The 27694-nt window shown below is 40.2% G+C and overlaps 3 protein-coding genes across 4 annotated transcripts; 2 read left to right on the top strand and 1 right to left on the bottom strand.

Moving 5' to 3' along the window:
• Nucleotides 1-2215: 2215 nt before the first annotated feature.
• Nucleotides 2216-3272, top strand: LOC119739070 (protein PAM1-like). The gene is made up of 3 exons (XM_038213905.1): nucleotides 2216-2580; nucleotides 2737-2912; nucleotides 3019-3272. The coding sequence occupies exons 1-3, from the start codon at nucleotides 2423-2425 to the stop codon at nucleotides 3270-3272; spliced, it is 588 nt and encodes a 195-aa protein (XP_038069833.1). The 5' UTR covers nucleotides 2216-2422.
• Nucleotides 3273-3545: 273 nt separating this feature from the next.
• LOC119739165 lies at nucleotides 3546-7698 on the bottom strand. Of its 2 annotated transcripts, XM_038213998.1 has the most exons (3): nucleotides 5325-6010; nucleotides 4881-5128; nucleotides 3546-4114 (listed from the first exon to the last, which is right to left on the bottom strand). In XM_038213998.1, exons 2-3 carry the CDS (start codon nucleotides 5067-5069, stop codon nucleotides 3611-3613), a joined length of 693 nt encoding a protein of 230 aa, XP_038069926.1. In that variant the 5' UTR covers nucleotides 5070-5128; nucleotides 5325-6010; the 3' UTR covers nucleotides 3546-3610. The 2 variants fall into 2 exon arrangements, with proteins under 2 accessions (XP_038069926.1, XP_038069925.1); XM_038213997.1 differs by lacking the exons at nucleotides 4881-5128; nucleotides 5325-6010 and adding an exon at nucleotides 7360-7698.
• A 13770-nt stretch (nucleotides 7699-21468) lies between these two features.
• LOC119739069 (delta-type opioid receptor-like) lies at nucleotides 21469-26883 on the top strand. The gene is made up of 2 exons (XM_038213904.1): nucleotides 21469-21786; nucleotides 26860-26883. The coding sequence occupies exons 1-2, from the start codon at nucleotides 21469-21471 to the stop codon at nucleotides 26881-26883; spliced, it is 342 nt and encodes a 113-aa protein (XP_038069832.1).
• Nucleotides 26884-27694: the final 811 nt, after the last annotated feature.

Below are 27694 nucleotides of genomic sequence, written 5' to 3'. Positions count from 1 at the left end.
GTAGGTACATGATGCCCCCAGTTTCGTTTTTGTGCAGTAAGTCCCATAGCAAGGGCTGTCAGCGCCAGCCGACATGGCTCTCATGTGTCGCGGTCTAAAGGTACCTTAACATAATAGGAGGCTAAAGCCATGGAATGACAAGTAAGACCTTGTCAACACCAGCCAACAACTAAACCTACTACTACAGCTGCTATGGCCTGTCTAATATAGGTATATGCCTACAGTACCACATGAAACATGAACTGCCTTGTTAAAATCCTTGTTTTCAAAGCCAAGCTAAGAAATAGCTCCTTTATTTGAGGTGAGTTGCACTTACCTCTCGACATTCTTCTTTCATACATTTATTCTTGATACGAAGATCAAACCATCGGACTGTGCCGTCTTCACCACAAGACAGGAAAGTGTATGGGTCATTAGGCACATGGGTCCCATGTCCAAATACTCGCATATGTCATTGTGGTGACCTCGGCAAGCTTATGGAATAATCAATCATACGAACAATAAAATACAACGAAACATCAGACTGAAACTTGAAAATTTAAACTTTAGTTTTTAAGTATGGTACATAAATCCAAATTATCTTTATACTATTATGGACAAATAATAATTCAAAATTTATGCAGTACGACCTGCACGGCCAGTAAGCTGAGAATTTGTAAACTGACAAGCGATTTACCGTATCCCCTCCCCGGGAGAACCCCCCCCCCCCCCACACCCCGTATCAAGCTGAAGATTTTCCCCCAAGATCCGCCGGCTAACACACTCCATTAAATCCCGCTCTCATGGGAATGAAAAACCTCATGAATGTCATGTAATAAGTTGATAACTTTTTTTACGCAGAGGATTTGAGGGATCAAAATCCAACATTATTTATCAAAAAATATATGACTTAAATCGAAAATCATCACGTAAAAAGATTGCTTATGAGGTTTTGTTTTAAACATGCAATGGGGAATGCATGCATATATTACTCTTCGTTTATCACTCAGATTGACATAATGTAGATATGATGTTGGTGAAATTATGCATAACGTTATCCCTTGATAGTACTGGCTTGATGAGATGGTTTTGCATACGCCCTACATTTTGGAATATCGAGTATGGCAACAGGTGTTGGTCGTAACGATGGCAATTTAATATCAAGAAAGGGTCATTGACCGCCTCCCAACCCGTGTCATTTCTTGCAAGAGCACCAGGCTGATCTAAGACGATCCTTATTGGCCGAGTGCGAGTCACGTGGGATGTCGTATCGCAACCTCGTCCCCACGGCCTCGAGCAGTGCACTCCCCTTAGCTGCTCTCTCGATATATAATAGGGAGAGGTTGAAAGCAGACCTTATCTAGGAACGAGGTAATTAAGGTCTTATATCGAATGCCCTGGAGTTATAAGTCGTGAGATAATAGAGAGGTTAAATTACGCATTCTCGCAAGAACGCGTACGCCTACGGCCCGCGTTGCGTCATGGATACGCGTGTGAACGTCACGAAATTTGCGTTCGCAACACCCGTACAACTGCTAGCTTGCCGTTCGCAACGCCAAAATACTGAATTTGCCGTTCGTAAAAACGTGTAGAAAGGTAAGGAAAACCTCCTTTTTTAAGGCACATTCTATCATTTCCATGTATAACAAGTTATAACGAAGTTTTCTCGCAAGTTACTTCATCCGTTGTCACATTCATGAGAAAAAAGTATCATTTGAAATGAAATGCGAATCTTTTTAACCTCATTGAAAAGGGTATGTTTTATGTGTGTGTTTTGATAGTGATCGTGTTGCTTGGCCACATGTTAAACAAGCATGAATTTATCTTCATCATCCTATTACATGAAGGCATATGAAGAATTTCATGTATCCTAACCAGTTCGTGTAATTACATCTTTATGACTGTGCCATACACTCGCACAACGTAGTCATTAAAAACACTTAGTTTCTGGAATGCAATTGATGATGAATCCATTAAATCACTCTCATCTGTGCGTTGATCAAACATCCATCTCCAAGCATCTGACATAGTTTGCTTCTAATTTGGTTTTTCAGCAAATGTTTTTTTTTTTCATATAATGTACTTTTCTAGATGATCTGTACGTTTCCCGATACTTCGGTTCTATCTTGTTCGAACAAAAGATGCCTCTATACCTCATTACATCTTTTCAACAAATCTATTTACTCATTCTTGTATTCCCTGCCTATATTTTTTATTTGGAATCGAAATTAATGTGAGCTTGAATGAATTAAAGTGAATGGAATCAGTGATGTGCAAGCTTTGCTTGGCTCAGATTGCTCTCAGTTTCGTTATTCTTTGGTTTGGTAGAGCTATAAGCTTATTCTCGATAGTTTACTTTCCAACAGAAAAGATAAAAGCCTACTATGGACGGAGCAAATGACGATTTTCGGCCAATGACGACATCATCTTGTTGCGAGAGGTCATGGCTAATGATCCATACTCCTCAGCTGAACCTGGAAAGAAATGGGATGAAACTGCAGACGCAACAGAACTCCAGGGTCTGAGTGGGCGACGCTGCAGGGAAAAAACATCCCTTTTGTTGACCTACTACAAGAAAGAAGATGCAGAGGCGCTGAAGAGGTGCTCACAGATATTTTTTTCTCATGAAATCGCTCAAGTCCACTTTATTGTGCGTTATGATTACAGATATAACTGAAAGTGAGTTAAGAGCTTTGAATATAACATTGTTGAAATTCTAGTTGTTAAAACTGCTGCATATTTTTATCAACTTTGTAGATCTGGCACGGAAGAGGAGATGGAGGAGAAACATCAACTCCTTCAAGAAATCAAAGAGCTTCAGGAGGAGCAGGTTACCAGACTTGAGAGTGAAAACAAGAAAAAGGAGAAGCAGAGGAAAATCGCAGTGGAGATAAGAAAGGCGGCTTTGGAAACATTGCCTAAGAAACGTACATGTATGTGTCTCGTTACTGTCATAGTTAAGATGCTTTGATGTTACAAGTTTTTGGACATTCACGTAATGCTTTTTATTTCATTTCATTTGTTACCTATACATTGCAGCCGATGAAAGCCAGATTAGCGACTCTGATTCTGACAACAACGCCACACCCAGGAAAGCAAGAAGATCTTCGTCGTCCTCAGATCTGATGATGTTTCTTAAGTCGAAGGCAGAGAAAGAAATGTCACTGAAGGAGCAGGAGATCAAATTGAAGAGTGAACAACTGGCATTTGAGAAAGAAAAGTTTGAACTAGAAAGAAAAGAAAGGGAAAAGAAAATGGAAGCGGAAAGTGAGGAAAGAAAGATGATATCATAATGGAATTCATGAGGAGGCAACTTCTAAAGTAATTAGGCTATACATGTAGATATCGAGATGAAAAAAACTCGTCTGGTTTATTAACAAATTCTATTTGGGCTTCAATATTGAAATAGTAAGAGTGTATTATTTTGCAAAACGGTTTTTAAGTTTAATGGCTTTGTATTTATTGTAATTTATTGTAGCTATTACCACAAACGCACTGTAAACCCCGGACTCTTGCCGTATTCATGTGACAGAAGAATTTAAAAAACCTTTTGAGCTAACGACTTTTAGTTAAAGCCTGTGTGTCTAATAATCATCTTTCAAATGCAGTTGTAATTTACTCAATTATAACATTACGCCAAATACTCTTCCAGCCGTGGGGGCCTGACACCAAAGTAATCTGAATTCTGGGAACCGCAGAGGCATGTGTGGCAGTTGGTCATCAAAACCGCAACTTTGTACGTTTTGCCCACAGATTGCAAGTATAATTTCTGATTTTTCTTGAAGTCGACAAAGGCAAACAATGATACGACCTTCCCAAATGCCCACTCGACACATTCACGAACACTGCTCATTTTCTTGTTGAACAGCCGCTGGTCCTCCGTTAGATTCGCTCCCTTGAATGGCCCTTGTAGCTGTAGTCGTAACGGGTAAGCTGTATCCCCGTTTAAGCGGAATGTATCCCCCGATGAATGGTCGGGGAGCATCTGAAGATCTTCCATGAGGTTGCTTTCGGTTAGCAAAGCTGAGTCGTGGCGTCTCCCTTCCATTTGCCCGAACATGTTGGCAATCAGGCCATTAGTGGTGACGACTGACTGGTATTTGAGAGCGTGCGTTCTCTTATGGCCGTTGTATACCTGTTGAAAGAAGGCAATCACTTTAATATGAAAGTTTCCCATCTTATCAGACTAAAGATAGTCACAACTATTATCTTACACGACTTGAAGCTTTGCATAGCGGATGAGATAAAGTATAAAGTTTGCGGGTAACACCAAGTGGAAAGAAATCTCTTCTTGGAAGAAGTGTGGAGGCTAAAAAGAACCGGTTGGTTGAGTGTAGAACTCAACGTTTCAGACAGTGTGCTCTGCCTGTCCTCACTCAACCTCCTGAGGACGGACAGAGCACACTGTCTCAAATGTCGAGTTCTACACTCAACCAACCTCTTTTCGGGACCACACTTCTCCAAGAAGAGATGTCTTTCCACATATGGTTTTACCCGTAAACTTCACAATTTATCTTACATGGGGTTATCGGCTTAAGTTTGCCCTTACGATTATTGACCGAAATGGAGTGCGATGGCCTAGCGGTTAAGAACACCGGACTCACGTTCTGGTGTTTCAGAGGCAACAGTGACGTGGGTTCGAGCCCGCCGGCGGACACTTGTGCTCTTAAGCAAGGCACTTAACCATTATTGCTTCGTCCTTCGGATGGGACGTTAAGCCGTAGGTCCCGTGTTTTGTATAAATGCACGTAAAAGAACCCAGTAAACACTTATCGCTAAGAGAAGGGGTTTGCCCCTGTGTTTCTGGCCTCCTGTATAAACTCCTACGTGGAGTATTTAGGAAAAGAACCAACCAAGAACCAAGAACCAAGAACCAAGAAATCAAAACAAATTCTTCCTACTTCTCGTTGATGTCTGCCAGGTCGACAAATCGGGCGTGCGGTACCATCAATGAATGCCCAGATCGATGTAAGTGGACTCCCACGTTGATGGATGGCATATGCGAATTCTTCCAATGTGGGACAACCAGGGCTGATTGAGATCGAATAACTTATCTCCAGCATGTTCCCATATGATATCTTGGATGGCATTGATCATTATGGACAACTCTTCAGGATGACGGCCAAACAGTCTGCTAAGATCTGTCAATCTGTAGTGTAACAAAAATGCGACGTTATAGTCATATTTAGAATTGTGTTCAATCAGTTCCCTTTCCCCTTTTCTTTGATATGCATTGTTACACATTAATAAAAGTAAGCTGAACCAAATGCATACAAAAATTGTACAAACTATAATGATAATCTATAAAAAGGTATAATACTAAAAGTGTACTATTTTAAACGAACCTGTTTGGGTACGCCAGACGTCTAAGCAAGAAGAACAAGGAATTCTGGCCAGATACTGTGGACTCGTTGTAGCAAGTGATCTCATGAGGGATTCTCAGTAGTCTAGTTCAATTCAATTTCAATTCAAGAAACATTTATTTCATACTCCTTTAGAGAAATACATCAATAAACAAAAGGTTTTGGGTACATAGCAAAATAACGAATTCGATATATGTGTCACACACAAAAAATTTAATAAAAGTAAACTGCGCTATTAACAAGTGTCAAATTAAGTTTGGTTTATGTACAGGAGAAAATAGGAGTATGGGGCTGTTTGAGTAAGCCGAGGCTTGTAAGAAACAGCCTTTACAGACAACAATAACAACAGAAAAACAAAACTATAACGAGACACAGACAATACAGACAAGACAAAAGTGACACTACTTAACCTGACAGGATATGAAAGTACAAAATGAGTAAATAATTGGAAAAGCAATGAAGTTGAAGGAGCTACAATTAACATGATGAAAATAATAAAAACGATGAAAATGCATAGAAATCAGGTTGGGAAGCTATGCTACATACGAGGACAGAAGGAATTTCTTGTACCGTGATTTAAATCGCCCCACGGAAGACAGTGTTCTAATGCTGGGATTAATAGTATTCCATAATCTGGGACCATGGTACCGAAGAGTGTTAAGGGAATAAAGAGTGCGAGTGAATGGAATGTACAGGCTACTGCTTGATCTAGTAAAGTGACTATGGGTGTTTTGTACTGAGGAAAGACGAAAATGTGCTGGGGAGAAGATTGTTGGTGAATTTGTACATGAATATAGCAGTGTGAAATTTATTAATATCAGCAAGAGTAAGAGTGCAAATAGATGTGAACAATGTTCTCTTGGCGATGAAAAAGTGCAAATCCGAACAGCCCTTTTTTGTGCAATATTAAGTGGATATAACTTGGTATTACTGGCACGAGCCCAGACAATGTTGCAATAGTTCAAATAGGGTAAGATGATAGCCCTGGTGGACTCCCTTTCCTCCCTACGTTACGGAGGGAGTCCTGAGTACACATGTGCTCACAACCGAACGAAAACATTTCTGACCAATAATTTCAATATTTTTACCTTGTTGGAGAAGCTAATTTTTACGTCGTAGTATTCTATGTGTCCTTATCTGTTAGTACGCTGGGTTCAGGAATTCCATATGCGATGCTGACTGACGTCAATCAGGAAAATAAACTCGAAAGCATCGTTAAACTTGTACGTGTTTAGTCTCTTTTCATCAGTTTCTCACCGCCGAGTCTATTCTAGTCGTACATCATGTACGTCTGTACGGTGCAGCGTGTAGTCTGGTTCCCTAGACCGGACAATTATTCTCGACGCTCATTATCACATCTGGTCCGGGGGACAGACTATGCTGCATGAATATGCAGTGCGCACGCGCGATTTGCTTAGTAACCACCCTCATACGCACGCGCACTTACTTGAAGGTGAGGTCGCTAATCCAATGACCGAGCGTGTTTTCGCGCCAGTTACCAGAAACACGTTTCGGCTTTGGTCATTGGTTGAGCGTTTTCCTGACATCGGTTGGCTGGAGTGACGTCACGGTTCCAACCAAAACTAAACAAATGAGGGCGCTTAGCGTGCGTGCGCGCTTTCGGATTGTACGCACGTACATTTGTACATATCATGTACATTGTACATGACGTACGACTCTGGGAATAAACTGATGAAAAGCGACTACAAACACGTACAAGTTTAACGTTGCTTTGGAGTTTATTTTCCTGATTAAAGTCAGTCAGCATCGCATATGGAATTCCTGAACCCAGCGTGCTAACAGATAAGGACACATAGAGTATGTAGGCGTGAAATATTAGCTTCTATAAAGAGGTAAAACATAACAAAACTCTGGTAAAAATGTTGTATGGTTTCATGTAGAAAAGTCTTGTCCTGGACGTTAGTCGTATTGCAATGAAGACTTCGTCCAACCTGGGCTAGGTAAGATGAGAGTGTTATAGAGGAGGGGCATAGAGGACGACAGTTAGCTGTCTTACCTGATCATGGCTAAATCTAAATAGGTTTAGACGATCACTATCAGTGAGGCTACTCGTGTCAAGCCTTGCGCAAAGAACTCTTGGTACTTTTACTCGTAGAGCATGCTCCAACAAAATTAAGTCCTCATCGGCATCAGTTAATTCCTCACTTATCAAATACGCAAACGCAGTATCGTCGACACTCGCTGCCATAGTTGTTCCCGTGGTGGTTGTACGAACACGTACTTCAGCATGCAGGGGCTCGGACAACTTAAACTCTTTATCGCGTCCTCGAAGCTTCCACTACGCGTTGCCGTATGCGTTTAGTAGAAATGGTCCATCATTTGCAGCCATCCGAAAAAGTAACTGGCGTATTATTGTTGAAAAGCATACTTGGTTAAAAAATAGTAAGTGGACTAAACTCCCTGTGAAATTAATCTTTCTGGCAAGCTATCATGTTTACGGTGGCTGATTTCCGCCAAGAATACATTTTTTTTTATTACGGCGTTATAACGCGATAAATAATTTTATCGCGTTATAACGCCGTATTATCGCGTTATAACGCGCTATTATCGCGTTATAACGCGCTAATTTATCGCGTTATAACGCGCTATTATCGCGTTATAACGCGCTAATTTATCGCGTTATAACGCCCTAATTTATCGCGTTATAACGCCCTAATTTATCGCGTTATAACGCCCTAATTTATCGCGTTATAACGCGCTATTATCGTCCTTACATTGTACTGTTTAAGTGATTTTGAACGGGAACCTCGTATTTTGAGTTTAGTAGGAAGGGGCGTAATCATACATGTCGCCACTACATTTTAAGTTAAATGGAATGGAGTTTGGCCGCCACCATGCATTTAAGTTTTTATCAGACTTGTGTTTTCTTAAAAAGAAGTGGTTTTCTGGCTAGTAAAATAGCAAGGAAGAACCGGTTTTGTGCAAGCAAAATTCAGGGAATAATCTGTTGATATTAATAACTTGTTGGAAAGTTCCAAGGTCATTCCAAGAAAGTTGCCGCCGTGAATTAGGGTTTAAAACATGGGAGGGGGATGGGATTTGCTATCAGCATCAGCAGGGCCGTTCCTCATTCTTTTCTTTTTATGGGATGTATGATAACATTGGAGTACGAGGGGCTCTGCGAGCTGATGAATCTTTTTTTGAAAACATTGTGTTTGCAACCAGCTAGGGAAGATTTTCGTTTATTTAAGACTTACAAGCAGTGCGCACGCGCACGCGCGATTTGCTTAGTAACCACCCTCATACGCACGCGCACTTACTTGAAGGTGAGGTCGCTAATCCAATGACCGAGCGTGTTTTCGCGCCAGTTACCAGAAACACGTTTCGGCTTTGGTCATTGGTTGAGCGTTTTCCTGACATCGGTTGGCTGGAGTGACGTCACGGTTCCAACCAAAACTAAACAAATGAGGGCGCTTAGCGTGCGTGCGCGCTTTCGGATTGTACGCACGTACATTTGTACATATCATGTACATTGTACATGACGTACGACTCTGGGAATAAACTGATGAAAAGCGACTACAAACACGTACAAGTTTAACGTTGCTTTGGAGTTTATTTTCCTGATTAAAGTCAGTCAGCATCGCATATGGAATTCCTGAACCCAGCGTGCTAACAGATAAGGACACATAGAGTATGTAGGCGTGAAATATTAGCTTCTATAAAGAGGTAAAACATAACAAAACTCTGGTAAAAATGTTGTATGGTTTCATGTAGAAAAGTCTTGTCCTGGACGTTAGTCGTATTGCAATGAAGACTTCGTCCAACCTGGGCTAGGTAAGATGAGAGTGTTATAGAGGAGGGGCATAGAGGACGACAGTTAGCTGTCTTACCTGATCATGGCTAAATCTAAATAGGTTTAGACGATCACTATCAGTGAGGCTACTCGTGTCAAGCCTTGCGCAAAGAACTCTTGGTACTTTTACTCGTAGAGCATGCTCCAACAAAATTAAGTCCTCATCGGCATCAGTTAATTCCTCACTTATCAAATACGCAAACGCAGTATCGTCGACACTCGCTGCCATAGTTGTTCCCGTGGTGGTTGTACGAACACGTACTTCAGCATGCAGGGGCTCGGACAACTTAAACTCTTTATCGCGTCCTAGAAGCTTCCACTACGCGTTGCCGTATGCGTTTAGTAGAAATGGTCCATCATTTGCAGCCATCCGAAAAAGTAACTGGCGTATTATTGTTGAAAAGCATACTTGGTTAAAAAATAGTAAGTGGACTAAACTCCCTGTGAAATTAATCTTTCTGGCAAGCTATCATGTTTACGGTGGCTGATTTCCGCCAAGAATACATTTTTTTTTATTACGGCGTTATAACGCGATAAATAATTTTATCGCGTTATAACGCCGTATTATCGCGTTATAACGCGCTATTATCGCGTTATAACGCGCTAATTTATCGCGTTATAACGCGCTATTATCGCGTTATAACGCGCTAATTTATCGCGTTATAACGCCCTAATTTATCGCGTTATAACGCCCTAATTTATCGCGTTATAACGCCCTAATTTATCGCGTTATAACGCGCTATTATCGTCCTTACATTGTACTGTTTAAGTGATTTTGAACGGGAACCTCGTATTTTGAGTTTAGTAGGAAGGGGCGTAATCATACATGTCGCCACTACATTTTAAGTTAAATGGAATGGAGTTTGGCCGCCACCATGCATTTAAGTTTTTATCAGACTTGTGTTTTCTTAAAAAGAAGTGGTTTTCTGGCTAGTAAAATAGCAAGGAAGAACCGGTTTTGTGCAAGCAAAATTCAGGGAATAATCTGTTGATATTAATAACTTGTTGGAAAGTTCCAAGGTCATTCCAAGAAAGTTGCCGCCGTGAATTAGGGTTTAAAACATGGGAGGGGGATGGGATTTGCTATCAGCATCAGCAGGGCCGTTCCTCATTCTTTTCTTTTTATGGGATGTATGATAACATTGGAGTACGAGGGGCTCTGCGAGCTGATGAATCTTTTTTTGAAAACATTGTGTTTGCAACCAGCTAGGGAAGATTTTCGTTTATTTAAGACTTACAAGCACTGGTATGAATACCTGTGTAGTTATATGACTAAACTGCCTAGAGCGTATTTTTTTTAGGTTTTTTTTCCCTTTTTTGGAAATTCAATACGCATATAGGGAGTAAAATCAGTTCCACTGCTGGGTTGCGGTGATGGGTGGGTTATAACTTGTCAACACATAGCGGGCCCATTAGATTGGTGATAACCGGAGAGCGGGAGTTTCAAAAAAAACTCATCCGGTGTTTAGGCGACGCAGGGACTGGTTTGTGTACATGTGGTTTTTGTTTCTAGTTCACTTAATGTTTTGATTTATACCGGTGGTAATATGCCGTCCCACCTGTTTTTCTTTTTTGTGTGTCGGGGGAAACAGTGCATATTTTCTGTGCCCTTTTTACGCACTTCATCAGTCACCCTTTGTTTAATTCTTTTGTACGTATTTACTTTATTGCTAATGATGGTAAAGAATATTTTACGCGTTAGCTTTTCTTGTAATGATCAGACTAAGTGGATTCCTTATTTTTTATTTTTATTTCGAAATCCATGCCTAAATGACCATTATGTTAGTTCTGTTCTTCAAGAAGTTCCAAAAGGATTTGAACGTTCTCCTCATCCAAGTTTTTTTCTTGGTTGGATGGTGGAGATGGGTTAATCCTTGATCGGACCAGGCCATCTTTTATGTTTTTTTGTCGTTTGTATGCCAGGATGGGTTGGGTCGCAAAGAGTGCACTGAGAAAATCATTATCGCTGATCAGATTCCAGTGTTTCAGAAGGGCCTGCTTAAGAGCTGGGTGTTTAATTTGTGGGTTGTAGGGTAAAACAAAGACCAGCGGGATATTCTTTTCGGTTTTTACACGCTTTTAGATTCACGCGAGTTTCGCCTTTTTGGGGAAGAAGGGCTAAATCTTCTTGGTTGTATCCGCGTTTTTGTAGTTTGTCTTTGAAGAATTCATCCTTCTCCTCAAATTCTTTTGAGTGTGTGCATATACGGTCATATCTCATTATTTCTCCCTTAATCAAACCGCCAAACACTGACTCAGGGTGGGCTGAATCTCGAGCAAGATACTGAAAGGTATCAGTTTTTTTGGTTGCTACTCGAGTATCCAGTTTCCCTTCTTTTTTGAACCGTTCGCCTTTGTAGATGACGAGGTCGAGGAAGGTGACTTGACTGTTTGAAATCTCTGACGTGAACTTGAGCGTGGGATGAATTTGGTTTAGAGTTTGGACGAGGTCACCGGCTTGGTCTTCGTTACCGTTAAATATTATTAAGACGTCGTCCCTGTATCTCATGTAACTCACAATTGAAGGATTGTGTGGGAGAATAATTTCTTGTTCATATTTGAACAGGGTTATATCGCATATTTCTGGACTGCATTCGCTTCCCATAGCCACGCCAATTTTCTGTCTGAAGAACTTTCCATTGAATTCAAATATGTTTCGATGCATGATAAGTTCCAGGAGACAGCGAGCGTGTTCTCTTGTAGGTTTGGGTATTGCGTACAGACTGTTATCGGCAACTTCAAGTGCATCGCAGACTGATTCAATTGCCTCATCTTGTGGGCAATTCGTATACATGGACACAATATCCAATGTGATCAATAGGCTATCCTGCTTCAATGTCACGTTGTTTAGTTTTTCAAGCACATGCCCGGAATCGCGTGTATATGTGCTTTGTTGTTTGAAAATCGGAAGCAGAAAATAGTCTATGTATTTTGAAATTGCCTTGATTGAGTCGGACCTCCGCAACCACTAATAATAGGCCTCCCCACAAACCGCGTTTCTTTGGGTGATTCTTTTAATTTGTGAACTTTCGGTAAGAGGTAGAGGCAAGGAGTTTTGATCTCGTGGTTGTCATGGTTGAGAAACTCAAATGTTTTTTTGGATATATCTACACGGATGGTGTATAATGTGCAAATGGATCCGAAAGCGGGCAAACAATGCACGCCTACATGCACTGAAGTAAAATGGATGCGTGTACTGTAAAATTATGGCGCCGCAATAGCGCGTTATAACGCGATAAATTACGGCGTTATAACGCGATAATAGCGCGTTATAACGCGATAAATTAGGGCGTTATAACGCGATAATAGCGCGTTATAACGCGATAAATTAGGGCGTTATAACGCGGTAAATTAGGGCGTTATAACGCTATATAGCGCGTTATATCGCGATAATAGCGCGTTATAATGCGATAATAGCGCGTTATAACGCGATAATACGGCGTTATAACGCGATAATTTATGGCGTTATAACGCCGTAATAAATAAAAAAATGTATTCTTGGCGGAAATCAGCCACCGTACATGTTGAAGTAATCAACGAAAGAAGGCCTTTCCAACGGTGCGTCTTAAGACGCACCGTAGGAAAATTTAAATTAGTAGTTCGTTTTGTTATTCGGCGCAGCGCGCGCAAGCATTGGCACGCGTCACGACGCACAGGCGCGCGCGGTTGCTATAATTCGTCGGATCAGTGTGCGACATCGCGTATAGCTGCAATAGACCGCTTGCAGACGCGATCGATAATTGACGCGCGAAGGTTCGCGACGCCATGTTGTGGGACAAAATGTGCATGGATAGATATACGCTTGTCTCACAACATGGCGTCGCGCGCCTTCACGCGACGATTATCGAAGGCGTCTGCAAGCGGTCTATTCAAAACAAATCAAAACATGATTCAGCAACTTTTGATTTGAAATTGAGATCCTAGAATGCTGTTTTTTTTCGGAATATACAGCTGAAGCTGAGGTGAAACTTCAGCAGGTTAGTTTTTCAGTATTCTTCATTAGATTTTGAGCACTTTTGTTGCTTCAAACCATAGATATAGAATAAAAAGACTAGATCGGCAGCGCGTCCACACGCACCCATTCACAGTGCGATATATCTCCGCCATGTTTGTTGTCTCTCGTAGACGCGCAAAAAATTAACGTAAAGTATAATGGAGCTAAATGTATCTTTCCTCCAGCACGTGACCTAGCTCAACGCGCGCGAAGCTAGAAATGCGCACCGAGTATTAAAGCGATGCGTACACGCACGCTAAAACACGTTGGCGTGCCGCTTTTCATTTCGGCTACGGGATAATCAGTTTATTTTCTGCAAAGTTAATCTTTTTAAGACAACCAATTTTGCTTATTAGGCCCTAATCATAATCATAGGCATCCATGTTCAAGAGATACTGATTGAAATTAAAACAAGAGTAAACTGGGGTTTCAACATTATGGGAACGATGTTATCTTATTATTTTATTCTCTTGTGTATAATTATAAGCATAGAAGGTCTCAAGTCACAGAAAATAAACTCGCAATATGCGCGTAAACGGCGTTGCGTTTGTCACCTCTAGCGCGCAATTTGTATCTTTCCTCCAGCACGTGACCCTCCAGTCAAGGCCGTGCGTATGCACACGCTGCCGATCTAGTCTTTTTATTCTATAGCTATGCTTCAAACGAACAAAATGCACAAAATACAAATGATGGACTATATCTTTAATCTCTCTAAGCTACATCTGGTTTCATCATTCCCCAACAATTCTTAGAAATCAAATAATTAAGTCGTTTATTAGAACTTTGATACTGAAAACGGATGGGCTCTGTATGCCCTAAAGGGAAATACTATTATGGCCGGTTTATTGTTCTCGATGGACACGTAAATTAAAGGGACATTAACGGCCTGAAATCCCCGAATATTTCATGTTTTTGATTATTTACCTATACGATTTCAAAGGTCTGGTTACAATTTGTGGCACAGCCATACGTATTTCGAGTTGTGTCTATTTAATGCAGCGTACACGTTGTGTATGGTGCACATAATACACACATTACTGGATCACATGGTGACCCGTGAAATTCGTTCTTGCTTGGGTCTCGCAAAAATAACACGAAAACGCCCAGTTTTAAAGGATGGTTGTGTGGACGTTTATATTCGACTTTTAAATGCTCTTTCTATTTAATATCGTTTCGTTTAAAATGCGTTCTGTAGCCTAGTTGGGCGCATTCCAGGCCGTAATGTCCCCTAAGGACCTTTTTAATGGCCCAAAGCAGTAACACTATTTTGGTTACGGGTACCTCAGTCGGGATAAAGACGGAAACAAGCGGAACGAATTGATAATCTGAAGTCTTAAGAGCGCGGCAATAGGGAGCAATGATATTATTATTGCCACAAGAAAGCAAAGTGATTCTCAGTTATTGCCATAGTTATCGTCAATCATTATGTCAGGTGTTTGGTTGAAATATAAATCAGACTACACATCGACGTAAACAAATTTATAAATATCATAGCAGTAATCATTAGTGCTACACCATCTGTACCAAATACAAACTGGTTTTTTTTTTTTAATCACTGACATGTATTTGATTTACTGTAAACCCGAGAATTCATGTCTGTGGCTTAATTGCCACTGCTGTAATATTTCAAGGTATCACATAAAGCATGAATGGAGGAATAATTAATGAAAGAATATCTCTGACCGATCATATCGTAATGACAGGTTGTGGATATGCTGAATATCGAATGTTGAGTCACTGTGTTTCACATCAGTTCCCTGGTGAAATTACTATTTAGATGGGGGTTTTTAAAGAGGGGGGGCGGGGGTGGCTGGCCATAAAAAAAACTATACCCTGGGTATAATTGACCAGCTGGCACAGGTGAACGTCACGGGGGGAAACAGTCTAAATATATCGCACCTTGTAGCATCATTTATTAACTGACATCGATCAAAGGATTGGGTAGAAGTCTTTAGTAACACTATACAAGTCTTATCTACGTAACGTTGACGTTACATATGTACCCGTGTATAAACAGAGCTGAGATGAGCTGTGACCGAGGGGGGGGGGGGGGGGGGGTTGCGTATCCCTCGGTTGTATTAATATTGTTTCATCCACGGCAAGAAGACACTGAATTTCGACTCTGACAAATTTCCCTGAGCTGTTTTTGCCATCAACAATTGAGAGTTGGCTTAAGCTATAATAAAATGCTTTGGAGATAAAAAAATTAAAATAAAAAAAACAACGCCCGTTCGCGAATTATGCGTTGTAAATTTTGTATTTGAACGAGGAAACAATTCGTCAGTGACACCACGAAGTAACACTCCACGTGTTAAACCATATTTTTTGCGGTTTTCAGTTTTTTTTACATTTTTAAACATTATTCATCAAGGCCTACCATTGCACGAAGTTTCAAATCTTCAAGAGCTTTACTTTAATAATTATGCTTATTACCATGGCAACTTTTGCGCGAAAGTGACAATTTTCGTTTTCACGAAGTAACACTCAAGTTCCATTAACCATTGTAATGCATGGCGCGCACTCTTCTCAAATGCGAGCAAAAACGTTTCACGAAGTAACACTCTTCTTGTTTGAGCGCGCGCGCGCTGACCTCCGTTTCAACGAAGTAACACTCTTCTAGTGTTGTAATACATTGAAGCGTGCTACTTCGTGAAAACGAAAATTTACAGTTTCGCAGCTTTTTTGGTTTCACGAACTAGCACTCATCTTTTTTCTCTTATTTCTTGTTGTTTTAATACACAAACTGGTCAAAAACAGCAAATTTAATGACATCAATACATCAAGTGTCCACAACGAGAAACCTAACTAAAAATACTCTGCAGTTTTGGCGCAAAGTGTTGTTTTAGAAGGCGTTCAACTTCAGATGCCGTTTTCTCCGATTGCTAGTTTTTACTGGTATGTACATGAGTGTTACTTCGTGGTGTCGGTGACGAATTTTATGAAACAGGTGTTATGAAACACGCCACCCGAATTTTTGAGAGAAGTCGCGGCAGACCTGATACCATGTAGGGTTAATTTGTCTGGTATCCTGTCATTTTGAAAAGAGTGTCAAGATTGGCGCCGATATTGCACCAACTAAGTCCTGTGTACCATGTGCGAATGTCGTTTCCAATGGAGACAGGGGGGGGGTTCGATTGGAAACTTGAGTGCAACTGTTCTTAAGAAATTTTTTTCATGTCAAGCCCATCTCAAATATTTGTTTAGTGCGATAAACTTTACTGCGAAGTCAGCATTTTCAGTTCGTGTGATTGGCGGTAAGTTGTGACGTAAATACTGCCACTGTCGCTTAAATTACATCAATGTAATTTCATTATAAAGCATGTCAGGCTCTGACATAGATTCGTTGCACTACTCCAAACAAGAAGTCATTTCATCAACATGACGAGGGCGCAAAATTGTGGCATGTAACACGATCGTGACTGGTAAGAATTAAATTACAAATTGAAAGGAGAGCGGGCGGCAATTCTTTTGGGTTTTTTGTTTGTGCCTTTGACGGGAGAGAAATTAAGAGAATGTATCACGATTGCTTGCCAGATTAATGGGGCACCGCCATTTTCAAAGACTGCATTGATAAAGAAAATATCACGAAAAAAGCCCCGAATCTAAAGACGAATAATGTAAATACTCTTTAACAAATTTGAGGTAATTTTTTTCTTCTTCTTTTTTTTTACGTCTGCAAAAGAGGCTTTTATTTGGGTTGCTTTAATGAACGAACAAATCCACCCCGCGAGTAGAGTGGTTCCTGCCCTATGTTATCAATTCTGATACGGGGTTGGAAACCAGTCTGCGCGAACAGAACTATTTTCGGGCCTTAAGGTATTCGAAATTTGTAAAGAAATTAATCCATATCTAAAAAAATAGGCAGTTTTTTGGGGGGGTCGATGCCTCATTAGAGAGTGAAGAACTTTCTATTGCAAAAGGAAACACTTCAAAAAGTAATACATGTAATTATATAGTTGGACAAAATAATTGACTTCAGTCAATTTCTTAACTCAATTGTATCAATATTAGTGCCACTAGTCAGTTTCCCATTGTGATTGATTACATTAAAAAGTAACTAGGGGCCTATACTTTTTTGTCGGACTGAAACTCAACAATACCACGGTCAGTAAATCTTAAACATGTGTTTCTCTCCTTCAACGACACCAACTGCACGTCCCGATCAAATTAAATAATTCCCAGCTCGTCTTATTTCCAAAAGCAAGAAATAAAACAAACACTAATCAAATTCGCATTCTGGAATTGCTGTTTCGAACAATACAATTCCGTCTTTTTTGCATCTTGGCCAATCAGTTCTCATTGTAACCTTTTTTTGTTGGTTACTCCCACAAATCAAATTAAATACATGTGAGATGCATGTTCTTCAACGACACATAATGCACGTCCAGAGTAAATCAAACTTTTCTCGTCTTTTTTTTCTGAGAACAAGGTACAAGAAACCTTATTAAATTTGCGATTCGAAATTGCTGTATCGCCCCATGAGACTCGGTCCTATTTGCCTATGAGCAGGCCGCAGTCAATATTTATGCCCTTTTGATTTCTCAGACATACCAAATAATGTTAAAGGGGAAACGCATACATGCAACCTCGTTACCAGGTGTCAATCAGTTTTGATTACAACAAAAATATGTTCCAGATGATTTGGTTTTCAAGTTATATATCATGCACAGTTTATGTTATTCGTGCGATTTTATACCGTCCACAAAACTTCACTTTAAAGGTCTCTTTCCTTTTGTGTATTTTAGATCCCAATACGATTTTTTTTTACATAAGTAACCTTAAAATACACGTTATCTTAAAGTTGTATTATTTGTGGGCTCATTGAAAAATAATTCAAAAAGCAGAGCACACTTAATTGTTACGACCAAATTTTTTGCAACTGCTGCTTCCGTAACAGTTCAAGCGCGTCTTCGTAAGATGACACCACTGTTTTGGCACGAATATGGAAATGTCTAACAACATCAAAACCTCAAAAGCCAAAACAGTAATAAAAATACTACTCTAATGATTCCATTACAAGAAAAATTCTCCTCCACTTGCTCTTTAGGTTTAGCTGATATTGTTATTATTTTTTTTTGTCACCTTTTATTGAAAACTTAAAGGGAAAATACAACATTTGCAAACATCAAAAAATAAAACTACCAAATCATTTTGAAATACCTTGCTGGACTGTTAGTGAATGAAAGTGTAAAGCATCCTGTAAAATCATGGCACCTGGTATACTGTCATTTTCAAGAAAAGTGGTATTTTTGTATCAATTTCGGCCGATCAGCGTTGGAAAAAAACTGGCTTTTTATCAAATACTGGCCCCAATTGACCATCGCACTTGTTTGCAATCGATTACAAACCTATGAACGGGTACGAGCCAGCTAGACTGGTTCCCTGACCTTACAATTCCCCAATGTATGTAAACTGCTCTGTTTCTTCTTATATTGAGTCAGGGAACCAGACTACAGGAAAATGATTGTTTTTCTTGGTTTTTATAGCATTTTCGAACCCAAAACCTCAAAAAAAGTCAGTGTAACTATATTTGCTATATATTTCCAACCCCCCAATTCCATCCATTTCTGAAAATTACCGTAAAAGCAAATGATGTATATTCCCTTTAAGTACAAGATTGATAGCTAGCATTTTAGCCCCAATGTTAAACGTGACATCCATAAGCGGATAATACACAAGCATTATTACTACACACGTGCACTGTGTGATGTACACAAAACTGGTTTATGCTATACTTTGAGACCAGTTTTCTTTTCAGCTAAGAGATACAAATTGCAGAAGTAACAGTTTTGCATCAAAATGAAACGTGACCTCCATATATTGTCTTGATTTTATTTTTAAATTGATTGAATCTTCTTTTTTGCCATATTTTTACTCTTTGTGAACACATTTTTAAATTGATATAGGCTATATAACTAAGCTATTTTTTCAAAGAATTTTAGAAAAAAATTTCACAGCCTTCAGTGTGCGTTTATTGTTACATGCCTTGTTTTGCAGCGGTACCTTATTGAATATAAATGTCATAGCAAGACTCAATTCGGAATATAAGCCCTGAAGGACAGGAGTTCATAGAAAAACATGTTCTAGTGCGTCGTAAAAACCCTGCGTCTACCATTATTCTGAATGCCTTATATCGATTATTTAATACAAAAAGACCTGGCTTGTATGAAAGCAGGTAGCATGCACATTCAGTGTGACTAACGATCTCTTTCTCCTTTTCTTGGCAAAATAACAGAACTTAACAGTAGTCCGTTTATAACTTTGACCATGAGGGTTTTGCAGACGACGCAAATTTGACGTTTATGAAACATTCGCGGCGGCGATTGATCGGTTGATTATGGGGGGAGGGGGGGGTTGCGAAAAGTACCGGTAGCCGTTTACAAGGGCCATGATGTAGAGGCTTGGATAAGGCCTGGACCGTTATGACGTTATGAAATGACCTGATTCTGGCTGGAATTAATGTGTTCATATCAGTGGCGTACCTGGGTATATATTTGCAGGCGGTGGGGCACTTAGGGGGCCTCATTTTCTGGAAGGGGGCACTAAATGAATGTTTAACAATAAGAATACATTCTTCCGTCACAGTAAACTAATTTCTTATGAATACAAATAGCTATGTCTAGCAACGCATTAAATTTATACATCATTTTTAGTTTAGCCTCGATAAAAGAAATGCTTTTATTAAGCATCTCTTTGACAATATGATATATTTCAGATTTATCGAGTTAAAAATATTAAAACATTATTAACTAAAATGTATAAAAAGTTAAAGATTGTTGGTGTAAGTTTGGGAGATTTCTGGGCGCTATATTGACAAGATAAGCATGTACAAATATAGTTTACCAAATGCACTGCCAAAACTATTTGGGCCGCAAAAAAAAGAGGTAGCCTAAATCATGCAGAAAAATAGCACATGTCTGTTAACCCTAATAGGGCAGGGGACAGAATCCACCCCCAATTTTTTCGCGATACCCTTGCAAAAAAATGTTTCCCGACCCGAGCTTTCCTGACTTTTTTAGCATGGAGTCTTGCGCATCTTTTGATACATAAAACATACAATTCCGACCATGGGTTATCGCGCAGCGAATTTTTTTGGGCGCAACTGAATTTCCCCATTATGTAGTGTGTACACAAGCAGAATTACCGTTGGTACATATGAATAATTAATAATCCGATAATTGCAAAACCCTTTAACCTATAGTCATGAACTTTCTTGGGTATGTTATATTAAGTTGTTCTATGCATGCATCAAGTTTCATAATTTTTCGTCACTCTGTGGCCGAGATCTGAGGGCCCCACCCCTAATTGTGAGATGGTAAAAAAAAACCGGCTTCTTTAGGGTTAACCCCCGGCCCCATCCCCCTTGAGAGCTAACCCCCTCCTTGAGCCAAAACTGGATCTCTACATGTCCCATTACTAGATAAAACCACAGAAAGCCTTGAGTACACCAGAAGCCTCTTTGTAAGGAACTGACAGTGAAAGGCATGCCGCATAACCGAATCATCTGAACCATTTATTCGCTGACGGATAACCTCATTCCGACGACTCACTCACTTGTGGGTGTTGAATAACTGTCCTCGCACCTCTGACCAAATGTGTTCTTGCACCACGAGTCAGAATGTGTTCTACTGTATTTGTTGTGGGTCGTGGCACTCTGTTCACACCTAGTGGCCGTATGGCACCTGAGACAAAACTGATGGTGCCATGCGGTAGCTATACAAGGAGACGTATTGCACCCCCCCCTTCCTCTTCATCCCTCCCTCCCCCATCCCCTTTTGCCCCACTCAGAGTTTTGGAAAGGCAAAAAGGAGTTATTAAAGCACATTGAGTGCCTCCTCCAGAATGGAAACACCCCCAAAGTCCCTCGCTCTGGTGTCCCACTGCCCACTGGTGTCACGCATCCTCGCAATGTAGGCCTAACCTTAACCCTGCAGATTACCACGATAGTTCAGGGAACGCACGTCGCACGTGCTGCAACACACGCTGCTCCTTTGTGACGCAAATGATGTGTGACGCAAGTGTGGTTTAGTTTTTACAAACTTTACACCTGACCAGTATTTTTTGTCATGCCTTACAGTAAAATGAAAAACCAATATGACAATATTTCTTTAAAACCCGTATCATGTATACGCACTGTGGTTTGGCAGTGTTTTCCATCCGATAGAATCTGACAATCCCACACACTTTCTGTCCCCTCTCAACAGCGCAGTTATCTCCAAGGTGCGAATACGGAAACCAGTGGATCATCAGTAAAATCTGCAAGAGTTATACTCTTTCCAAAAATGAATTGGGAATTTGGATACAATTCGAGTGAAGTGATGGCACTTATGAACGATACCACCGTGCCCACGGAGGGCAGGCCGCCTGAGGACTTCGTCTTCAGCAGGGCGGCTATGATCGCCCTGACCGTGGTCATCTCCGTGGTGTCAGCCGTGGGAATACTGGGCAACGCCATGGTCATGTTCATCGTGTTCCGCTACAGGGACATGCACACTGTCATCAACTACTCGTTTGCTAATCTAGCTCTGACTGACCTGACCTTGTTGCTATTGGATGGCGTACCTACCGCGGCAGATACCATGGAAACCAACCTTTCGGCAAAACTTGGATGCAATGTTCCTATCTATCTACAATATGTAAGTATTGTTGGCCACATGTGCATACAAGTCCTTTTTATGTTCTGCATGTTCAGTACTCTTTAAAGTTGCGTCCCCGTGCTATTTGCGAGTTTCAAATAACTTTCATCCCGAAAAAGATTCTTTTTCTACATTACTATTCTAGCAATACAAAAGTTATTTCTACTTCGACCGAAAAAATGGCCAATGATTAGCAATTATTACTCTACAATTTCGAACTATGGGCAGCCAGACAACAATTCCGTTCTCGCAGGGTAGGCTAGTTCCCGCCCCACTATCAGTGTATTGTTAATGTACACATCTGGAGCCAGTCTGCTCGCAAAGCGGTTCTGCTTGAGCCCAAAACAGAGCTTTATTTTCAGAGGGTTGCCGGCCTCCAAAAAAGGGGGGAAAGGAAGAGATCTTTTGTTGGAATAAAACATACCAGTTGAAAATTGTTTAGTAAAAAAAAACGACCAAAAAAAGCAACCCTAAAACATTTGCTTTTAAAAAAAAGGGGGATCGGTGGATGTTTATGTTTTTGGTATCAGACAGTGTTGTAGGTCTCGAGACCGGTCTCGGTCTCGGTCTCGGTCTCGAGACCACTTTTTGCCGGTCTCGGTCTCGGTCTCGGGAGCTGTGGTCTCGGTCTTGGTCTTGGTCTCGGTCCCCTTTGGTCTCGATATTTTGGCTGGTCTCGAGTCGAGACCAGCCAAAAAGTGAGGGGGCGGATTCCGCCCTCGGCCCTTTTAGGGTTAAGTAAAGAATCAGTTTAGGGCAAATGTAACTGCAGTGTGATGCTAATGGACATGTCTCTCTTCACTTTCTAGTGAGTGAGGCATAGTCCAATAACCATTGCTCCTCTTCTTATTTCTCGTTTTTATTGTGGGATGATCTGTTGAAACAAGCACTTTATAGCCATCCTCATTGATTCCAAATACAACTGAGATTTAAATATTATGAATCAAGACTGAAACATTATTTTTACCGTCAGATTTTGTATTTTGAATATGAGGAACAATTCAACTCTTTTTCCCTAGAAATATTGGTGATTTTTTTTCTATTTTCCTTTAAAATTTTTCCTTTATTCGTGGAGGCGGGAAAACGGGGTTTTTTTTCATTATATTTATTAATGGATATTCATCAATTCGTAGACCGTTAAATTGGTATTAGTGGTGGACAGCTGAATTTTGTGATCTCTTTATTAAAATAGACACGACTTGGGAATAGAGTATGCAAATTATGTGAAATGTTCACAGTTACTACTCAATAACATGTTCTTTATCCCAATTATATTTGTTACAAAATGGAGCGTGCCATTTTTTTTTATCATACGGTCACTTTCTTTTTGACTCGCCATGTATTCATCTTTTCATCTGTGATAAACACAAATTGAGCTACTGCCATGGTCACACAAAAATAGAGTCTAATTGCCTGCCTCGTCTCCTTCCTAAATGTCCATTGCATTTGCATGAGTCGAGAAGAGTTGTGTTCCATTAATCGCTATATGCTGTTTATGGCCATCACAATAAACTATTAATATATTGGCAATATGTTGTACTTTTTAATCACTAAAATATTCAAGTAAATTGCCCAGCGAAGTAGCCGATGCGGGCGATACGATGGCACGGTACAAAACAGAGAGGCGTGCGCACTGAGCCATGAATCCTAAAAGTACATCTCGCCCACCACATTCAGTTTGTGACATGCAGCGCCATTCTATTGTGTCGGCCATATTCTCAAATAGGCTAATGGCGATGATGACGGCGGGCAGATTAACAGAAGATAGATCAGGCAAATAATTATGGTTCATCAATCTCCTGTAGTATATGTAACGTTATTGACATTAAACAAAAATAAAGTGGCATTACATTTCAGCCTTAGCCAGGCCTTCTTCAGAGGTAAATGACGGAGGAACAAGAAACAAACATGTAGGGGACACACAAACATGCAGGGTTGGAAAGAGAATCACAAAGAGGGATGGGGGGGGGCAGACCAATCCATATCTGGCTACCATCTCTCAATTTTTTGGTCTACATGTACAAATCTATATTCCATGACTGAAATTTTAAAAAATAAATCAATATTTTCTTGCTCCAAATTTTTTTCGAATCAGGTTTACAAGGAGGTCCAATGTTAAATTAAAGTTGCATTTAAATATCCGTTAGTGGTCATTGCTGAAACCAAGGTAGGGTCCGAGTTCTACCTTTAACTTTTTACTTTTGTCAAGTTTCAACATGTTCAAGTTTTGCAAAAACTAGTACAAATTGTCGTACTCCCAAGTTAGAGTTTCTTCATCAGATTTACACTTAATAGTAGTTAAACAATATTTAAAAAAAAACATATTTTTAAAAAAGTGGCAAAAATATATGGAGTTCATCAAATAAGGTTTTCCCCTTCTTTAAATTAGGTTGTTTCCAATTTTTTTAATTTATTGTGACAATAACAAATTCTGTTGCCATGTTGTAATTTATGGCATGAAGCAAACACGAGGAGCACTCGCATGACACAATTAAGCAGGTACAAGTGATTTCTAACTTTCAATCACTTCCTTCACATCCCCATGAACATCAACATCTCAAGGACAGATAAGGTTTTCCCCTTCTTTAAATTAGGTTGTTTCCAATTTTTTTAATTGATTGTGACAATAACAAATTCTGTTGCCATGTTGTAATTTATGGCATGAAGCAAACACGAAGAGCACTCGCATGACACAATTAAGCAGGTACAAGTGATTTCTAACTTTCAATCACTTCCTTCACATCCCCATGAACATCAACATCTCAAGGACAGACTGTTCAGCTGTAATTAGTTTATTTAGATTATTGTTGTTTATTATCCGCGGTCTCAGTCTCGGTCTCGGTCTCGGACCATTTCGGTCTCGGTCTCGGTCCGCCTTGAAGGGGCTGGTCTCGGTCTCGGTCTCGGTCTCGCAACTTCAGGTCTCGGTCTTGGTCTCGGTCTCGGACTATCCGGTCTCGACTACAACACTGGTATCAGATGAAAGCTGAGAGCTCTTTCTTTCAAATATTGAAAAAAAAATCATGGAAATAGCACTTTGGGTTGCTGAGAAAATGCCAATGATGTAAAAGTAGTCATTTTTCATCCTGTACACAAATACTTCAAACAGTGAAACATTTTACTGTAAGCCTACTGTGCAATTATCCTTCATTTGTGAAATGCCTTCAATATTTTGACATCTTTATTATGCTGAAAAGGTATAAAATAGGACTAAAAACGATGAGACACCTGTTCAGGTGGAGAATAAAAGGTATTTCCATCAAATTCATTTGAACTCTTGTAATGTTATGTGCCATGTTGTTTGTAAGGGGATTAGGGACCTGCACAAAAATGTACAGTGGAAATCCCTTACTGTGGTAATTTTTGTGTACAGGATAAAAAAATGACTGCGATTGGCATTTTCTCAGCAACCCAAAGTGTTTTTTCATGACTGTTTTAGTATTTAAAAGAAAAAGCTCTCAGCTTTAACTTGATACCCAAAACAAAGAAATCCACCAATCTCTTTTTTAAGGCAAATGTTTTAGGGTCGCATATTTTTTTTTGGGGGGGGGGATTCACCCTGTTTTGGACCGGTACACACGCTGACTTTGCTTAGCTCAAAAATTATTCAGCCATTTTTCTGTTAAGTAGTTTAATGAAATTCGGCCCAAGTCGGAGCCCACTCACCTCAGGCTAAGTCAATAAACGACCATTTGTTTTTAGCTCATTCATTATTTAACACCCGCAGGAATATTGATTTAGCGGCATGATTATTTGGTGCGTGGTTTTAATTTTGTTCAAGACAGACGCCCTGGATGCTGTTAAGTACGGAACTGAATCAACAAATTTGGCGCGGACAGGTCTTCATCAAATTATTTATAGCTGATAGCGACGGCTTACATTATGTAGCACAAAGAAAACAAAGCGGGAAAATGAAAAGGTAGATTTATTATATTATGGTTGAGCATAGATTCAGTCACATCACATTATTTTTTTAACACTTACATGACTCAAAGTTATGTGCCTTTAACTGTGATTTGACATGTGTTTGGTTTTATGGCTTCAGAGAACACTGTTATTCGAAAAAAAAACATTGAACTAATTTTTCCGATTGCACGATGTGACAGCCTCGCGTTGAATATTATGAAACAACCCTTTTTACTAAATTTGCTTCTCAAAATGTTTTAATGTCTTTGAAATGAATACGTTGTTACTACTCGCGAGTACACAGTGAGCGGTATGTCAAAGGAAAACTCTCTTATGTTTTTTTTTTATCGGGTACCCCCCCCCTTTTGTTTTTGGCTTAGAACACCTCCCCCAAAAATTATCACCCATATTTCTCGCCACGCTACTGTAAACCGCAATGGCACAGAAATGTACATTTTTTAAGCTCTGGCAGGAGCTTCTTATGTCACTTTGTGGTCGGTCCGTCTGTCCCCGAAAATTGACCAAAAGTATGGTGTTCTATATGTGCCATCGGCGTCACATTTTTCGGCGTCGCATTTTAAGCTCTGCCAGGGATCATTTTGATCGATTTTATGCAAGACTTTAAATGCAAGACTTCTTGCAACACGGCCAAAGCTCATTGTGCACTCGCACTTGTTTGTTTGTTTGTTTTTTGGGGTTTTTTTTTTTTTTCCGAAGACCAGGAATCCATCTGTACCATGCACGCGACCAGAAAATGTCCACAGCGGTTAAATTTAAAACATCAGACTATGCCGAGTTAATCCCAACACGATATCGCAAGGATGACGCAAGAATGACTCAAAAAAATAAGGAAGGGTTCATTTTTCCCGAGATCGTTCTTTCAGTCGGAAGGGAGAGCTTAATAAATCCCTGTAGGGGGGTTTAAACTTGAGCACACTTCATCCTGACGCTGTAATTGCCTGAACAATGGAAGAGTGGCGCCCATTACGGCGAATTTCTATATGAGTCTGATCTTCGGCACTGAAGTCGTTGAACTCAATCGTCGTTGAGGATGCGAGTTTAAATTCCAGCCAAGAGCTATCAAACGAGAGGCGGTCTCTGAGGGATCTTCTGGGTGATTGCATACCTGAGGAACCATTTTATTTTCTTCTTTGACATTATTTATAGGAGGAAAACTCGGAGGAAATGTAGGTGTCAAGTGTCCTAATTAATATTTCTGGCGATAATAATAACGTACGTACGTGGCAGACATGATTAAAACGATGATTTCGAAAATCACCATTTCTTTACGGCGCTATTGGGAGCGCCATTCTTTTTCAATTCTTTTTCTTTCTCCTTTTTTTTTGGGGGGGGGGGTTTAACACGTGTTCCACTTCTTTTAAGGTGTAACGCTTGGCCCTACATTTTATTGTTTGTAATTTGATAAATGAAATGTTGGGTACAGATTATCATGCATAGGTACGTCTACATTGCGCCCGTCTAATGAACCGCCTTAAGACCGATTTTAATACCTGGTATTACAACCCAGTCAAAATGACACATTACCTCTGAGGGCATATCTGTTTTCCTCTGTGATACGCACAAGTTGACAGTTTTTACTTTCATTGTCACTGAATTTAAAAAAACAACCAGTCGTCAGTGAGGGCGCACTGCATGTGCAAAGGGTCTGCACATGCTCAGAGTCTCCGTTTAGGTTTATTTCATTCACATTGAGTTTTGTCGTCTCTAAGTCAACTGCCTTCCTTGTGAAAGTAAGTAAATTAAACTCTTCGGTACCATGAAACGACTGAGAATATTTCTATTCCCCCTGGACGGGATACCAGTCCGTCGCAGGTTACTCATCAGCTAATGCCGGTACCCATTTATACTCCTGGGTGGAGAGGGTCAAGTGAGGATGAAGTGGCTTGCCCAAGGACACAACATATGATCAGCAGCTGGATTCGAACCCCTGACCCTCTGATCATGAGTCAGGAACCCTAACCACTTGGCCACACTTACCCAG

This window comes from Patiria miniata, unplaced genomic scaffold (genome assembly GCF_015706575.1).
Source record: "Patiria miniata isolate m_02_andy unplaced genomic scaffold, ASM1570657v1 HiC_scaffold_30, whole genome shotgun sequence".
Classification (NCBI taxonomy): domain Eukaryota; kingdom Metazoa; phylum Echinodermata; class Asteroidea; order Valvatida; family Asterinidae; genus Patiria; species Patiria miniata.
Note: the sequence above shows the minus strand (reverse complement) of the source record. Positions and strands in the feature narration are given on the sequence as shown.